Source organism: Cebidichthys violaceus, unplaced genomic scaffold, assembly GCF_023349555.1.
Source record: "Cebidichthys violaceus isolate CVI_PGR_0920_01 unplaced genomic scaffold, fCebVio1.0.p SCAF_1, whole genome shotgun sequence".
Taxonomy (NCBI): domain Eukaryota; kingdom Metazoa; phylum Chordata; class Actinopteri; order Perciformes; family Stichaeidae; genus Cebidichthys; species Cebidichthys violaceus.
This window is the reverse complement of record NW_027176262.1, coordinates 17,906,511-17,924,084: the sequence shown is the minus strand read 5'-3', so window position 1 is coordinate 17,924,084 and position 17,574 is coordinate 17,906,511. Positions and strand designations below refer to the sequence as shown.

General features: G+C 43.6%; 1 protein-coding gene across 5 annotated transcripts in view; it reads left to right on the top strand.

Annotated features, from left to right (window-relative positions):
* Nucleotides 1-3,784: 3,784 nt before the first annotated feature.
* mark4b (MAP/microtubule affinity-regulating kinase 4b) overlaps nt 3,785-17,574 on the top strand; it is a 53,932-nt gene continuing 40,142 nt past the window's right edge. For all 5 annotated transcript variants that reach the window (XM_068712973.1, XM_068712967.1, XM_068712988.1 and 2 more), the window contains exon 1: nt 3,785-4,813. In XM_068712973.1, the coding sequence (XP_068569074.1) occupies nt 4,766-4,813 (48 nt within the window). In that variant the 5' untranslated portion in view covers nt 3,785-4,765. The remainder of the gene's footprint in view (nt 4,814-17,574) is intronic.

Genomic DNA, 17,574 nt, shown 5'->3' with positions numbered 1-17,574 from the left:
CTACTCACTTGTTTTGGATTTGTTTGTCCAAAATGTAACTTATTATGAACATTTGTGTTTTCTATTCTATTATATGATAATAAGTAAAAATTTGACTTGACTCGTGATAAAAACAACAATGCGTATGATACATTTTGACAAAATACATCAAAATCTTGACTTAATAATTCAAAATGTTTACCTACTATCTCAAACCTTTCACTTAGTATCTCATAATTTGGACACAGTGACATCAAGCTATATATTTCTTTCTTTCTTTTTTATATTTGATATAAAATTGTTCACTTAGTATCTTGGTATTTGAACATGACACAAGTATTACATTTTTAAAAATAACTCTGTATTGTCCCTGAGGGGAAAGCTTTCTTGCAGCTGTTTAAAACATAGAAGTCACAGGGACTTGAGGTCAGTAAACAAGATAAAATACATCAAACATAAATACATCATTAACTTTTCATCTACCCCCCCCCCCGGGCTTTGGGGGGTTAAAGTTCAAATGATGCTACGGTTTGGGTAAAAGTGAGGGTTAGCCATGTAGTCGTCGTGGTTAGGGTCAAAAGCTATGGAGTACATTGTGTCCATGAGGGTCCTCACAAGTGTCAAAGTACACAAACATGTGTTTGTTTGTGTGTTGATGTCCTCGGGGTCAGCATGAGACACCGGCTGGATCAATCCCTGCTGACGTGCTCAGATCAGCACAAATCACTAGCTGCTACACACACGCGCACACACGTGCACACACACACACACACACACACACACACACACACACACACACACACACACACACACACACACACACACACACACACACACACACACACACACTAAACCCAAATATAGAAAGCAACAGAGGCGGCCTCACCCTCCTCCCTTCCTTTCCCATACTCCATTAGATGTATATTGACGATTCCACATCCATTGGGTTTTTTCCCCTCTAATTGGTTTATACACAGCTGACCGACAGTGATGCTGATGATGCTGATGATGATGATGATGCTAATGATGCTGGTGTAACACAGTGTTCAGAACCAGCTCTGCAATCCATGGAAATATGGACTGCTGCTCTGGTTGTTCTTTTCCAGCATTGATTCTCTCAGCGGTAGCGCTCTGTCCTCCTGGTAAACATCTCCTCTTCCTCTGCCACCGTTCTCCAAAGTGAATCTGCTCGTTTGTCGATTCACCTGCTAGTTCCAGTGTCAGCGTCTCAGTCCGAAGGGGGTTTCGGGCCACTGAAGGTCTCAGTCTCAGACAAGGAATTAGGTGTTGCGAGGGAAAAGATGAGGCCCTGGGTTCGCTCCAACCGGTCCAGATCAGTCCAGGTAAGAATTCTAATTTATTCATGAATAAATAATATATTTGTGTGCTCGAGGGTGTGAATGCCTGAAATTTACAGCACGCTGATGAGTTTTTAGGGCTCTTCTCTCTTTCTCCTCACCTGTTATAAGAAGCAAGAAGACAAGTGAGCCAGCTGGGGATAAGAAAGGTAGTGTTTGGTGTTAGAGTTTTGGTTTTATGAATCCGCTTTGACTGCATTTGATTTCAAACTTTACTGGCCATTTGTGCCTGTGAGTAGGATTCATTTTTATAGAATAAGCAAAGTAAGACAAAGGTTCTGGGTTGTAGAACAATCCAAAGCCACCAGTGATCTTGAAAGTGATCTGTTAAGTTAGTAATGGATCAATATGACGCTGGATCGCACATGTTTTGTGGGTTTATAGTTGTGCTGTAAGCAGAGTGTAGAAGAGGATTTACATTTCACTGTCCGGATTTGGTAAACTGAATTTAACATACTCATAAAATCTGAGTAGATGTTTATAACATTTTATTTTCTGGGCTTCAGTGCAATAAAATTATTTTTTAAATAAAGCGTTGGAGAGCATGTTGGGTTCATGTTAAAACATGCAGGTCGGAGATCAGCCTCAGCTTCTGGAGATCCCGATTCAGCGGGGCAGATTTACGGCTTGGTGATATGTGGAGTTGATCCCTCATATTCCAGGCTGAGGACAGCTTCTTTAATCAAGTCAGCTCACCACCCAGGGTCGCTGTTTTAATGGTGCTGCCAAATTAAAAAAGGTATAACACCTCTTTTTCTCTCACGTCAGTTTTTCAATATGCGCGACTTGCAACCTTGACATGTGCATGGTATCAGGAGCTGCAACATGAGATACATACCGCTGTGTTGTACCGTTAATGCTTTCAGCTGTGGTGATTAGGCCTGCTGTTTAATTACTCTTGTAAATTGTGAATAAGTGTTGGCTGAATTGTCTTTGATGTGTTTAATCATAATCCTGAAGCCAAAAAACACCATGAGCTAGAGACAGACGTCATTGTAGGACAACACCCTCACACACACACACACACACACACACACACACACACACACACACACACACACACACACACACACACACACACACACACACACACATACAATTCTGCACGAATGCAGTGATTGTGCCTTTAAGAACATGGGGATAAGGGTGGGTGAGGGATGTTTGTGTTTCGATGCTTTCTGAAATATTGTGTTGGGTTTTTTTTTCAACCAAAAACGGAAACATAAAACATATCTTTTTGAGCTCTAAACTGGTTTGGGTGCACACATCGACATATGTGATGAGCAACTTGATATTCAGCCAATTGGGGAGACAAAGCGCCTAAAGGAGAAAGTAGATTGTAGTGTTGTTGTGATTTTTAAGATTTTAATTTTAATTCAAAGCTTCTTTGAAAAGTTACAAAACCAGCCGTTGAACTCTTATATAAGCCAGAGAGGGCAAATCAGAGGAAGTGGTGTTAAGAAGGAGGGCCTCTCCTTATGGGGCCTCACCCCGTCTCATCCACAGTGCTTTCTCGAGTCCTAACCTGACTGGTGTGTAGTGGAGTTATAAAAAAATAAACAGGTGGTGGCCTCCAAATTTGGGCCAAAGAAAGACACATTCCTCTGTCACTGTAGGAGGAGCCTTTGTACTGGAACAGACTTATTGACCAATAACGATGTATTCATGGTGCATAACAATAAACATAATATGAGAAAAGAAAAAAGAGAAAACAATTACTGCAAAAGTCAAGAATCACACGAATAAAACAGAATGATTTACAATAACAAAATATAAAAAATGTTTGTTAATCCAGGCAAGGGATTGTAGTAATAATAATAGTAATACTTGTAGGAATAACAATTAATAAAATGGTAATAATAATAATAACAACAATAACAATTATCATTATCATAATTAAACTCTCTCTCTTGAAAGGATTTTAGCCACCAGGAGTCGATGATGATATATTAAGAGAAAACTAGAAGTTGTGTTGTTTTTCAGTAGCATAACAATAAAGTAAGAGAGTAAGTGAAAAGAGAAAAATAAAAATCAAGTACTGCCGAAGTGAAGATCAAAAATCTGATTTTATTCACCAGGAGGCGATAATGATACCTTAGGAGAAAGAAACAGGAGTCGTTTACCATGAGATGTTGTCATGAACATAACAGACGCCCTTTTATTATTGTTTACGTGCATCTAAAACTGTCGAAACAGTATTTTTTTTTAAAAGTCGTCATTCAGTCAATTGTTTATTGACTTTAAACACAATAAAATGCTGGTTACGAGTTATGAAACTCGGAAGGACGGATTCAATGAGCAGTACTTGAAGGCAGCATTGGGCGAGAGGGAGGAGAGAAATGTGCGTGCGTGTGCGCGGATACCGACGCAGCTCTGCCTATGAGCAACCTATATATATATATATATTATTACTGCTGACGTCACTCTCCCTCCCCGTTCCTCTGTGTTTTTTCGGAAGGCGAAGGGAGGGATCCCGTTTTCTTACGTTTTCGTCACAAAAAAACCCCTAATGTTTCCGGGGAGACTTATCGTGTTCCTCCGGTGATCATCCGGGAGACTTTTCATTCACCGCTAAAGCTGCTGGAACCAACCCGAATGAGACGCGTTCAGGGCGGACCGGGTTGAGAGGAACGAGCCGGAGAGACTGGCTGCACATCCGCCGCTTTCTCCAATTCAACCGCAATTTGCCGTTTGTTTTTTACCCCAAAGTCTCGGTACATCTGTCGGTGTTTTGAAATGCGGGCTCACACGGTTCCCGGTTCCGTGTCCGTGACTACTTTTTCCGTGGCAGCCGCCGTTTTAACGAATGTTACCCAGAACAATCACATTAGCTAACCTTAGCTAACAGGAAAACAGAAACTCCCCCTTTTTCTCCCCTCAACTCAACCCGCTGTGGTCGCACAGAGCCGACGGTCGGTTTTTAAACCCTCACCGGTCTTAATGGTTGAGTTAAGCTTATTTTTCCAACACGAGATCGATGCAGCTGGACGTAGACCGAAGCTCACCGGGATTGTTTTTATTAACGAGACAGCCAGTGTCCCCCGAAATGGTACGAGAGCGTCTGGGGAGGATTGGGGGAAAGTGAAAGGCTAGTAGGGGGGGGGGGGGAGGGGGTGTCAGTCTGGGCTGGTTTTTGTTTTTTCTTCAGAAGAGTCTAGGTCGGAACCAACGACACCAGACAGGCACGATGTGGATGTAGTTTATTTTTTAACGCGTCAATTTAAGCTGGACTTAACTGTCTCCGTGCTGCCTTTACGGACCGTGACAATGAGGATTGTATGAGAAGTGAGGCTGTTCTTTTCCCCTGGTGTGACTGACGGCCAGTCTAATCTGGGGTGTGTTTTTTAAACCCAGTGTGAACACAAACCTACAGCCCAAATATTGATTTTTTTTCTTGGAAGAAGAAGCAGCGCACTCAGGGACTAAACATGTCTGTCCGCACGGCACTGCCCGGGAACGAGCGGAACCCGGACCATGTAAGTAGAGACGTGTATTTGTCACCTTCAGCAGCAGGAATAGGTAGCCATGAGGTGTTATGATTATAATACCTCCTCCACCCTCAGGCCCTGAGATTAGTGTGCCATGTGCAAAGAGCAGCTGCAACCAAGCAAGGCGACACTGACGCGCTAATCTCCCGCTAGCTCATTTGGGACGGATTGCAATTGGAAACACAGGATGGGGGAACATGGGGAGGGAGATGGGGGAGGTTTGGGTGCCTAGGACTGAGTGCAGAGCCGCGTGTGTGTGTGTGTGTGTGTGTGTGTGTGTGTGTTGCATTAATTACTCATGCAAAATGCACACATTTAATCAATGAGTTGCCTTTTAAAAAATCGTTCACCTCCTTCAACTACCGGTGTCTTCAGTGCGCATGTTTGTGTCTCTCTTTCCCCCCCCCCCCCCCACCAGTCCAGCTGATCAATAATTAATACATCTGATGCAAGGCCACCCAAAGCGCTCCACACCCATCCTGCCCTGCACCCACCCCTCCTCCTGTTCTCTGCCACTCCATCACCTCACATCCGGCTCTTCACCTTGTTTGCCCCCCCCTAGTTCCCCCTTTTAATGAGTCAAAGGCAGCTCAGTGGGCAGCCCGATATTGCAAAAATCTGCTGTCAGGCTAGCCTGGTGTTTGTCTTGCTGATGTTATTCTGTGTCTGGGAGACGGGACTTTTGAGTTGAGTGTCTTTTTGAAAGCATTACACAGCGTTTCTCCTGTAGGGATTTCTTGTCAGGATGTGAGCCTCTCTCTTAACATTCCTCCACCACACATTGACATCAGTAGTGCAGCCGCAGGGAGACTCCCCCACCTTTTTTATCTCAAGGGCACCTGGCTTAACAAACCAGCCACTCGTTTGGATTTGGAGCTCTCAAGAATACTTCCCCACTAATTGTATTTAAAGGACATGTTGCCCCTGTGTGAGGTTTCTAGATGTTGGACTGTCTTGTGTGACGTTGTAACCAGTAGTGCTGACTCACAGTTGGGCTGGATTCCTGGGCTTTTCGACTGTGACCTTTTTACCACAGCTGCCGCATTTACGGTAATATTTTGGGTGAGAACACTCCAACCGAAAGACAGACAATGAAATATAGTTTCCCATCCTGGTGCGTTCACTGTGTGCATTTTTAAAACCTTTGCCACATTTCCTTACTAACCTCCCGGGTAGTTTGCTCCCGGCTCCCTTCGGATTGTTACAGCTAGGTGATTATTGCCTCTGGCTTTTCCCAGGACCCAGAAGCACCTATGGGTGGCAGAATCCAGGAGGTGTTCCGATCCTACGGTGTTGTGGGTGGTTTGGACAGTTTGTGTCCGGCCACACCCAAAGTCTATTCCACATTCTGAGCAGGCGTTTGCTGTTGTATGGCTCTTCTCTCCTGTTTAGTAACCGGGGGAGTGATGAAACAGTTTCTCCAGAACAGAACAGAACAGAGCAGAGCATTAAAGCATAGCTGTGCCAATTAAATACTTGATGCAGTTCCATTTTTGGTTAAAGAGTTTGATTGTGGTTGAGATGACAAAACTCTTCTTTCTGACTGAAAGTCACTACAGTGTGATTAACACTTGTAGTAGTTTTTAGTTTTTTATTTAGGTGCCTCCTTTATTATAGTGCATTGATTTGTCACCAGGCAGGTAGAGGAGTAAACTGTTTGTCTGTGAGGCAGACAGCAGAAGTGATGGCTGTGCTGGCTCAGCCACAAGCCAGTCTTGTTAGCTCCCTCACCATGGCAACCACAGGGGGGGGGGGTCCTCCATATTACCCCTTCCCTCACCTGCCTTCGTCCATCTCAGCAAACGCAACACGGACGTTTACTTTCACACTGATATGAAAACGAGCGCACCCGGTAGTTGTGTTCACTCGGCCCGGTCACCGAGTCCAAGGACCAGGTCTCTCGTGATGTGTTGTATGTTGTTTTGTGTTGTGTGATGTCTTTTATCGGGAAGTTTTCTCTTAACTGTTCTGCTTCCTGGCAGCTCGTCTTCCTGCTTCCTGTTTAAGGCTGTTTCGGCATTCGAATGATGGCTCGTGTTGCTGTGCACTCTCATAGTTGGAGCTCTAATGTAATTAAGATGCTCACAACTGATTTGATCTCTCTCTCTCTCTCTCTCTCTCTCTCTCTCTCTCTCTCTCTCTCTCTCTCTCTCTCTCTCTCTCTCTCTCTCTCTCTCTGGGTTCAAACGAGGCTGGAGTCTCACCTCATTCATTTAGCTTTAGAGCTAATTCACGGGGGTCTTCGACAATAATCACATTTAATATATCACTTAAGAACAGTCTCTAAAACTGTTATATATATGAGCCCTTAGTGCTTTCTTGGGGTGTCAAATTGAGTAAATTTGGTTTTATTTTGAGCTTAATGTAGAACCATTGCAGGCATTAGTGTAGAGCAGTGTTTGAGAGCCGCAGAAGAAAGACAAAATGCAAGTAAATAGAAGTGGGATACACGGCATGTGTACACGCGGTAACATGTCAGTACATGTGACGCACACATGTGTTGTGCATGTGATGCAGAAAGGGAATGTAGTCTCCTAACCCCCCCCCCCCCTCCTAACCGGGGGGGGGGCCATCATGCACACAGCTAGAGCTGAGATCTTCATCACCCGTCGGCTTTGTCTTCCTCCGAGATCGTTTTTATGTTACCGCGTTAGATTTCAGTCACAGCGCTCATGGCACCACAGCCAGAGCTTCTCACACCCAGACACTAGATTTGCATGTTGGTACTGTTAGTATTACTTTCCTATCCTTTTTCCATGACAGAGAACATATGATACTGGCGTTTCCCAAATATTATGCATCAGACAATTACCATTTAAACCCATCAAACCTGCACAATGCCACTATCATCATCATCCTCACAAGAAACCCAACGGCAGTGTTGGCGATGTTCATGTTTTATCCTAAAAACATGGGGAAACGCACGGTTGTCATGTTAAAACGAGGCTGTTTGCTCTTTTTCACCTGAGGAGAAAACATTTGCGTGATTATATATATTATATAAGTACATTTCTCAAAGTTAATGACTTTGTAAACATCTATCATGAAAACATTTGTGCTTTATATTTTTGCTGTGAAATCAAGTGTGTTTGTCAAGGTTCTAAGAATGAGGAAGAAACATTTAGTCAGTTCTTTAAAGTTCTAGTGTTGCGTTTGCACTTCCTGGGGTCATTAGACTCCAGTTTAGGTGAGAGGGAACCATGTGGTGGTGAAGCTTGGAATATAGTCAGTGAAGATCCTCAACCAGTGGGAATAGACAAACTATTTTGCTTGGAGCTGATCGTGTGTGTGTGTGTGTGTGTGTGTGTGTGTGTGTGTGTGTGTGTGTGTGTGTGTGTGTGTGTGTGTGTGTGTGTGTGTGTGTGTGTGTGTGTGTGTGTGTGTGTGTGTGTGTGTGTGTGTGTGTGTGAGAAGAGGAAGTTGTGTTTAAGGTGTGGGTGAGTGCTTGTGTGCACATGTACAGCTGTATGCTCTTGAGAAAAGAAAAAAAGTCTTTCAGTGTGCCACCGCGGGGCAGAACGAGGCTTTTGTGTTGTCGTCCCTCTGGACAAAAATTCATGAGCTCGCTGTCCTGACTTGTTTATGTGAAAAAGATGTCGTCCACCTTCGGAGCTCCCACGCGATTGCATTGGTTTCACCCCCACAAACATGTACAACAGCCTCTGGGCTTTTTAATCATCCAGTTCGCTGAGGCCAAGTGAACTGTGCTTGATCGGTATACAATTAGGCGGGTTGATATTAGAAGACCTACACGCCGCCTCGCTTGACGTGTGTTGCGTTGTTAACTTGCTTAACCCAACCCGAAGGTGTTTTTTGGCATTACAGTAGCCCAAAGGTCAGATAAGAGGGCCTGTAGCAAGGAAAGTTCCCACCTTTAATCCCCAGAGAGGTGACTGAGTTACCATCTATTTTAGCCATAAAAGCTACTGCCGAGGTGCCCGTGAGCAAGGGGCTGTGCTCAGTAAGCAAATGGTAGCTACGCTGAGCAGATTCAGCTGTGAAAGTCTGAATGCGATGCAGGGCAGTGCTGGGAAAAGAGCTTAAGAGATTTAGCGGACCTCCCTGTAAATGGCTTGCTCAACAGCACAGCAGGGGCAGGTTTTTTAGGGAAATTTAAGTGTTTACTTTCCCAGCTCAGATTAGTATTACTCGCTTAAATACCGTCTTAGATTCTTTCTTTTTTTTTTTTTTTTTTTTTATGCATTGCACTTTCCCAAAATCGCTTCACATCACTCAGTCGTCTTCTTCCTCAGAGTGAATAGAGATGAGGTTCTGTAGGTGGCACTCTTTAAAAACATTTTTTTTATTTGTGCACGCTGATCAAGTACCTGCTAGGTCTTCAATTATTCCAAATAACATGTGTTACTACTAGTTTGTTTAGAAAAGTGAGTGCAGTTAAGTGGGAATGTTTCATGAATTTTTTTTGACATTTAGCAGACATTTATGACGATGTTTGACAAAAATCAATAGATATACTGTATATTCTTTAAGGTGCACTAAGCATGATGGGATATATTAACAATGTAAAATGAACATTCTCTCTGAATGAGGCACACATTTATGGTCCAACAAGTTTCAAAGTTGTGTCTTTATTCAGTTAAATTGTTGCGGATTGACACATTTTCTGCCACCTGCAGTTACATAATGTATCTCTGAGCAAGCCTGTTTTCTATAAGCAGCTCTGTGTGTGTGTGTGTGTGTGTGTGTGTGTGTGTGTGTGTGTGTGTGTGTGTGTGTGTGTGTGTGTGTGTGTGTGTGTGTGCGTGTGTGCGTGAGTGTTTGTGTAAAAAGGAAAAAAATAAAGTAAAAATAAATGTCTTTTAGAGGTCCAGTTTCTAACATGTCTCAGTAAGCCAGCCAAATGTAAGAAATGACAATCCGGATTGGCTGTTTGAAGGTTCAAAACAAAGGAACACAGCATTGGATGCAGGATAAAGAGGCCAAATCTCAGTGTGTTGGATAAACACTTAATAATTAATGAAACGTTGTGGGCATTTGGTACAAACGTAACTATGGCGGCTTTCTATCTGCACAAATGCTATCTGCCAGCTATTATGTAATTCTAGTTAAGAGGCTGGTCGGAGACCGGTGCCGAACAGGTGGCGTTTACTGGAGATCAGGCTAGCATGTGAAGAATGACGCTGTTCACAGAGCCCCTGTTAAAACGCACACACACATTATTGCACACAGATACGCACAATCACTAAAAACAAACCGTCTGACGGGTATAAAGGGACACTGAGGCTCACAGTCACAGCGCACACAGTCGGCTCATTGTGTCCATAGTGTAAGGTGGCTCTTCAGGTGTCGGCTTACCGTCCCGTGTCTCTCTGAGCTACTGCCCATGCAGACACGGCATCTGCTCGTCCCGTTCTCTTTAGTGTGTTTGCGTCTGCAGCGTGATGTTGTCCGCTCAGCAGCTCTGTGAAGCTGGAATTATTACAGTAGGATATCAGCAAGCCACCTCCAGCACAATCTTACAAACCCTCTTCCCTCCAAATTAAGAAACCCAACACAATTATGGGGCTTCCGTTACGTCTCGTCTGGCGAGACAGTTTACAATTGAGTTGAGTTGAGTTGATTGCATAGACTGTATATAAGTATACAGTCTATGCAATCAGGAACATACATATATCCCGATAAATGTATGTTCCTGATTGCATAGACTGTATATAAGTATACAGTCTATGCAATCAGGAACATACATATATCCCGATAAATGTATGTTCCTGTCCATTAGCTGCTGCAGGCCGAAGCTCTGCAGAGTCCTTTAGACACGGAGCATTTTGACTTTTTCTTTCGGGTAGAATTTGCTTCATCGAGCGGGCGATGGCGGAGAGACTGCTGTGTCATGACTTCCTCTAGCGGTGACGTCTTAATAGCCTCCTGCGGCAGACCTAAACCTTCTTGGCCAACAATCCTGGTTCCCCATAACATTTTAGTTTTAAACCACATAAAGGCACATTTTCAAACTAGTTTAGTAAAAATATCTAACATGGAAATTCCTTGTGCCAGCAGAGGAGCTGCGCTAACCAATCATTACATTTTATTCTTTAGATACTACAAAGCTGTTTTTTTTTTTTTTTTTTTTACAAGAAGAGATTGTCTCTTCCTCCCCCACCTCGTGACTTGACTTTTCAGATAAATTGCCTCAGGCTCGAGGAAGGAAAATAATTATGGTGAGAGGTTGGGTCAGACTGAAGTGGCTGACTGGGCAGAGGCAAAGACTGAGAATGGTAGAGGAGGAAGTGGCTGAAGGTGCTCGCTGAGTATATTTATTATGCAGTGAAATAAACAAGAGAGGATTAAACCAAGTTTATGAATACGTCGAAACTGGTTTTACAGGTACGGATGATTTACAGAGCAGAGAAAGTGAAGTGAACAAGTGAGAGTAAAAATCCAGTAAAAGTTCAAATAAAATATGTCAGGGCCGACTAGACTAAGAGCGACTTTACTTTATTACTCATATTATTGTCGTTGTTATTTTTATATGATACTAAATTGGCCGAATCCTGGGAACTTTTCTTTAAATTTACAATAAAAAGACATTGAAAAGCAAAGAAAGAAAACTTTGAAGTGAAATTTTGATTTCAAACAACTTAATTTTTGTAGTTTTGGTCACCATTCCTACCAGTGCTAATACTCAATAGCAACATTGCTAAAAAGAGGTCTGACAGGGCGAAGAACACGAGCAGTCAGACCATTTTAAAACAACCCAGCATGTTAGTCAAACTCTCCCAATTTATCTCATTCAACACACAGACGCTGGTTGAGCTTTGACCTACTGCACCTCCCAATGGTGGCATGTGTGCACACAGTTTTCCTGTGAAGTGAGGTAGTGTTATGGACATTACGGGCGCGCTCACTTTGTCTTATCTGCAAATAAAATGCTGGCACAAATAACCGTGGGCTTGTGCACAACTCGTCTGATCGTCTGATCGTCTGACTCTGCGTTTCTTGCCCCCGTCACTCGTAATTTTGGGAATGTTGCCCCAATGTCATCACAGCAGTTATTGTGGTGAATACAATGTTATTATTACCGGTAGAAAAGATGGCCAAAAATCTGCTATAATTTTCTTATTTGTGATATAAAAGAAAATCCTGACTCTTTTTGCACTACAAAAACATATCTCAGAGCGCGCAGTGACGCCGGGTTTACAGCACGGATCATTCCAGAGAGAAGAATCCGTCTGTACAGAGAGAGAAAGCGTCGTCTAGCCAACGAGTGACTCAGCTCTCTAATCCACCGCTGCTGTTGATCCGAACGGAATAAATCTGACCCTCAGCTCAGCCCGGTCTGATGATCACAGCCCTGCAGCGAATGATACGCTGAGTAATGTGGCACATCTCCAGAGGGGACACAGAAAGCATCTCTGTGTGTGTGTGTGTGTGTGTGTGTGTGTGTGTTCGCGGCCCTGCACCGAGGAATCCAGTTCCACTTTGCATACTGGAGCCAGAGGGAGGGAGGCCGCCTCTGACCCACGATGTCTGGTAGTCGTCCTCTTCAACGTTGTGTCCTCCCGGCTCATGATGCCAATCATATTTTCATGTTGCAAAAATCATGACGGATTTTTTATTTTTTTTTGCTTAAATGCACTCCGAGATGTTCCACTATAAGAGTGTAATAGACTCAACAAAGTGAGCACCGTGCTGCAATTCATTAATTTACTGTTTATATAGCACATGGTGTTGTGTATTACCACTTCAATGAAAGACAAGGTTTCACATTCAAGTTGATTTAATGGAGAATTAAGTCCTAATGGCTGCATTTAACGTGCTGAGGAGAAAAACCTGGTTTCCACATGAAGTGAAGTGTTTCCTGATCTGAGGGCCCAAGAAACCCTTTCCAAAAGATGAGGCTCTTTTGAGTGAAGTTTATAAAAAAATGCTCAGTTTTCTTTGCTGCTGTATATTTGGCGCGTAGAACAGAAGCTTAAAAACTGCGCCTCCTGTAGGAGCAACACAATTGGGCCTGCCCTGGGGAGAGGCATAGTACATGTCGGTTAGGCCTGCAGCCAAATGGCTCTGACTCACAGCTTTAATGGTTATCGGTCGGCAGCTGAACAAGTCTGGCAGAAGCTGAAGAATGTCCGTCAGCTGCTGCGTCGCTTCAGTCGTCCACACATCTTCTGTAATTGAAAACGGAAGCAGCATCAGTAGTTTGGGATTAAGAAACGTCGGTGATGTTTAGTTTCATTATGGGTCGTTCACATTGTTTAGGAGGGGGCGGATGGAAGCTCGTGTTCACTGCAAACGGTGAATAAATGGTTTGATTTTGGTTTGTGCAACAGCATGTCGCTCCCTCTAAATCAATTCTATTAGCTGCTTTTCCGTCGTTCATTATTCTGAAAGTTCAAAGGCATTTCGATCCGGCCTGACGTTTCTTCTATTCATCATGTTTGTTTGTTTTTTCGCTTCCCCATTTCCCGCCACTCTCCACCTTCAGTTTTCTACCAGAGCAGAAAGTCCTCCAAAGATATTCCTGAAAAATACCCTCTGCAAATGCTTATTTCCTGCGATGGCTTTGTTAAAGCAGAAATCAATAATAAAATAATATGTATTAGACAGAATACATGCCCTCAAGCAGTTACGTTTCTTTCTGTGTGACGATGGTGATCACTTTATAATTTTTTGTGTTATCGTGAGTGATCCTGGATAATTGCTAGCATTATATTTTCGTTCAGAATTTACTTAATCAGACTTATTACTTTATTCACAAGGGATGACTGGTATCCAGTATTTTCAGCGGTAAAAGCCAGTGCACATTACTGAAAACTCTCATAGTGCATACACACTGTGGCTGTTAGGATCTGTTATCTGGACTGAAGTGCATTGTGGACAAAAGTTCCAATTGCGCTAGCGCACAACTTTCAGACGGCCCGTCTGTCACTGTCACTTGACGTGTTGTTTCCGGCGGCTCCCTCTTCCTCGTGGGGCCCTGACAGGAAACGCTCGCCGGGTGCTGCGGCGCAACATGCGACACTCCCGCTGTCACTCCTCCTGACACATCCGTCTCCGAGACAGGAAGTGACTCGGCCTGAGAGCTCGAGCAACATCCTGACGCTCTTGACACGTTGTTGATGGACGACGGAGATGCGAGAAGTTCAGACGGGGTGTCTGTCGTGTCTATTCAGTATATGAGATCTTTTAATGACGTGCTTATCAGTTGACTGTTGAGAGCAACTAGTTCCTTTTTTGTTTTCTGTTAAAAAGCACCGCAGACAGATATGTGTTGAACTCATGACATCGACATAACATGTTATTGAGATAACTGAGCCTCTGACTTATCTACTCGTTCTTTTTATTAAATTGTCAACGGTGTTATCTCTGTGTCGTGTGGTGGAGACGGTGCGTCTGCTGTGCAGCGTGATGGAGGATCTGTGTGTGTCAGGACGCGGCAGTCTGAGGCCACGAGAGAGGTGTGTGTGTGTGTGTGTGTGTGTGTGTGTGGGGGGGGGGGGGGGGAGGATGGCTCAAGGTTACGCCATTCCTCTGCTGAGGACCGGCGTCACACATCCTGTCTTTATCTCAATTCCTCTCCAACACATGCACGCGCACACACACCTATACAGTACATCCAGGCTGCAGCAGCAGCAGGGCGCCTCCCCCAGGGCGTGGCCCATTGTTTGGGAACATGTTTGTGTTTGTCACGCCGCGAGTCTTGACGTTGCGCTGGCCCCGTCCCCTCCATCATTTAAAGACGCGATAACAGGGAGAATTTCCATGCAGAGATATTTCTGAGTAAAGTAGCACAACGAGCAAAAATTCATACATTAATAACATTAAAAAACCCTCCTACAATGGATACAATGACTGTTAGTGAATAAATGCTGAATACATGTAGCATGAAAACAATCACATATGGCAGAGAAGCAGCCTGTGAAGAAACAAGAAGCAAACTATTGAAGTTTATTTTAAGTTTATGAAATCATATGTGTGAAGTACAATCGCTTTCAGTCAAAGTTTCCATTCATGCAGTCATTTGCATTTTTATCCAGCGGTACACACCCACACAGACCAGCACAGCTCGTCTGTAGAATAGATGGTGGAATGTCAGACATGCATGCCATCAAATGACACTTTAGGTCATTTGATGGCGGTCTAATGTTGTGGGCGGGCCTAACCGGTCTGGACTCGCCCACCTCTACTAGCCCATCCCAAATGACTGAGAGAACATATAATTCTTTAACTGTTATTCTTAACTATTAGGATTAATATTTAGATACACAATAAAGACTTTTTTTTTTCACAAAATGACTTTTATTGAAATCCTCATGATAACTCATGATATCTCTGTAATGCGCCTCAAGGGATTACATTTGTCTTAGTTCACATATTAGATATGATCAGTGCGCTGCAGATCCACTTTGAAAAGAGTGACACATAATATTTGATGTATTTGAAAGATGACTGAAATATGATTCTAGGATCAGTTGTTGTGCTCACATTTCATCTCCCCGGTCGAGAGTTGAAGAATAAAATCCATCTGCAGCGCCTACGTTTAGTCTTCAATTTCTGTTTTATGTGGAAAACCTTTTCTTTTTTTGTACAATCTGCTTTGATGAACTTCGTGCCACATTAAGCAGCGACTACCTGAGCTTCAGTCTTGAAACAAGATTTTAAAATTGTCAGAAACTCTTATTTTGAAGGGAAACTTAACCGACCTGTTTTTGCTTGTGGTTTGAAATATCAGCAGAAGTACAGATCTGTATCTGTTTTGGTCTCCCATGATCAACAGCCTGCAGACAAGTGCAGCCGTTATCTTGTCTCATCAGAAAAACACTTGTGGAATTTGTTGTTGATTTGCGTGCAGATATTTTAGCAATTTGTTGGTGCGTGTTGAAGTGAGGGCAGCTCAGTCCCAGTTACGTCACAGAGGTAAAGCTATATAACAGACATACCTCTCACTATAATGCAATGTAATTCAACTGCACCACAAACGGGGGCCTCCAAAATAGAGTCTACGACAGTAGACTCTATTAAGGTCGGATTTATTGCAGGACTGCATTAGTTTTAACCAGATATACCTTATAAACTGGCAACTGGCAGTACGTGTCATGGACATTCCAGTACAGTACATCTCTGGATATGAGCTGCGGCAACTTTTTGAAGTTTAAAAAAAACAACCCCGGCTTAATCTTTTCACAGTTTTGGGCTGTTTCTGAAAGATTTTAACAGGTTGGAAAACCTTTAAACTGTGACAGAAGTTTATCGTCTTCCCACTGAAGTGGACACTTGATGAAAAAGATGTGTGAGCTTTTTACACAGCGTGTAACGTGTTTAAAGACGCAACGTAACGATGACAACGCTGCTGCTGTTGACAGCTTGGTTTTCTGATCGGACAACACATCCTCACATGTTGTGTATTGTTGTTGATTTGACGTCGAGCTTGCATTCCTGTCGGACCGCACAAGAATGTAAAAGAATAAACTGCAGACCGTCTGTCTAGTCAATGAGGGGAAGCTGTATTTAGGACAGCATTTGACGGGATTGGCCCAAAACTGGATTTATGTTTTCAATGGATTATGATGAAATGGATCATTTAGCTTCTTTGATTGATCAGGATTTTAATTTTTTTACCATAATCCTGCAGCCCAGAATTCAAAATGGGAGCAGTACTTTTGTAAAACAGCTTAAAAAATGAAATATGTCCAAACTATTTACATTAGATTGAGAAGTAACGGAGTTCAAATGGCAACCAATGTTAGAAACAACGGTGATGTTAAACTGTTAGATGTGTTCGCCAGCAGCAGACTGGGAACAAAGAACTCAGGACTGACGGAGTGGAGCGAGTTGTGAGATGCTGATGCAGGACATCGTCACAAAGAACCGTTTCCTTCCAGTTTGTGAGGTGCAGCTCATTTGCTGAATGTGCAAATCGTACACACGCACGCACGCACGCACGCACGCACGCACACACGCACGCACACACGCACACACGCACACACACACACACACACACACACACACACACACACACACACACACACACACACACACACACACCTAGCCACCCAACCGGCCCTCCATCCATCTTCTATACCAAATGTCACCCTACTTGTGTAGTGATGTGGAGGACTTTCACCCCCCCTCCCTCCTCCGCTCCCCCACCCAAAATACCTCTGCTGGCCCTCCAGTCCGCAGCCAGTGGAGATGTCATCACACACACAGAGGCCTCCTACTGAATGAAACCACGTGGTAATCAGAAGAGGGCCGCGCTCCTTGGAGGAAAAAAAAAAAGTATGAGGGTTGGGGGATGGGCGATGGAGGGCAGCACGTAGCTCAAATTGATGTGAGGTCGCCCGAAAATGAAGATAGTGGCGCGAGACAAAAGAGAGGGCGGGCCCGGCCGTGGAGAGGAGAATAGAGGGAAGGGAGGCAAATTGATTTGTCTGGGGGGGATGGGATGAGCCAGGGGAGAGAAGAAGAAGAAGGGGTGAATAAATGGGAGGGGGGGGGTGAAGAAAAGATGGAAATTAACGTGGCGGAATAAATTAGAAATGGAACGTTCTGCTATGGCTATAATCCCTAAAAACACCTTTTAAAAAGCCTTGATACTTGCCACTGAAACTACACATATGAGTTTTTTATTATGTTGCTCTGTGAATTTTAATATTAGTAGCATCATTGTCTGTGTGTGTGTGTGTGTGTGTGTGTGTGTGTGTGTGTGTGTGTGTGTGTGTGTGTGTGTGTGTGTGTGTGTGTGTGGAGGAAGTTGTGTTTAAGGTGTGGGTGAGTGCTTGTGCGCA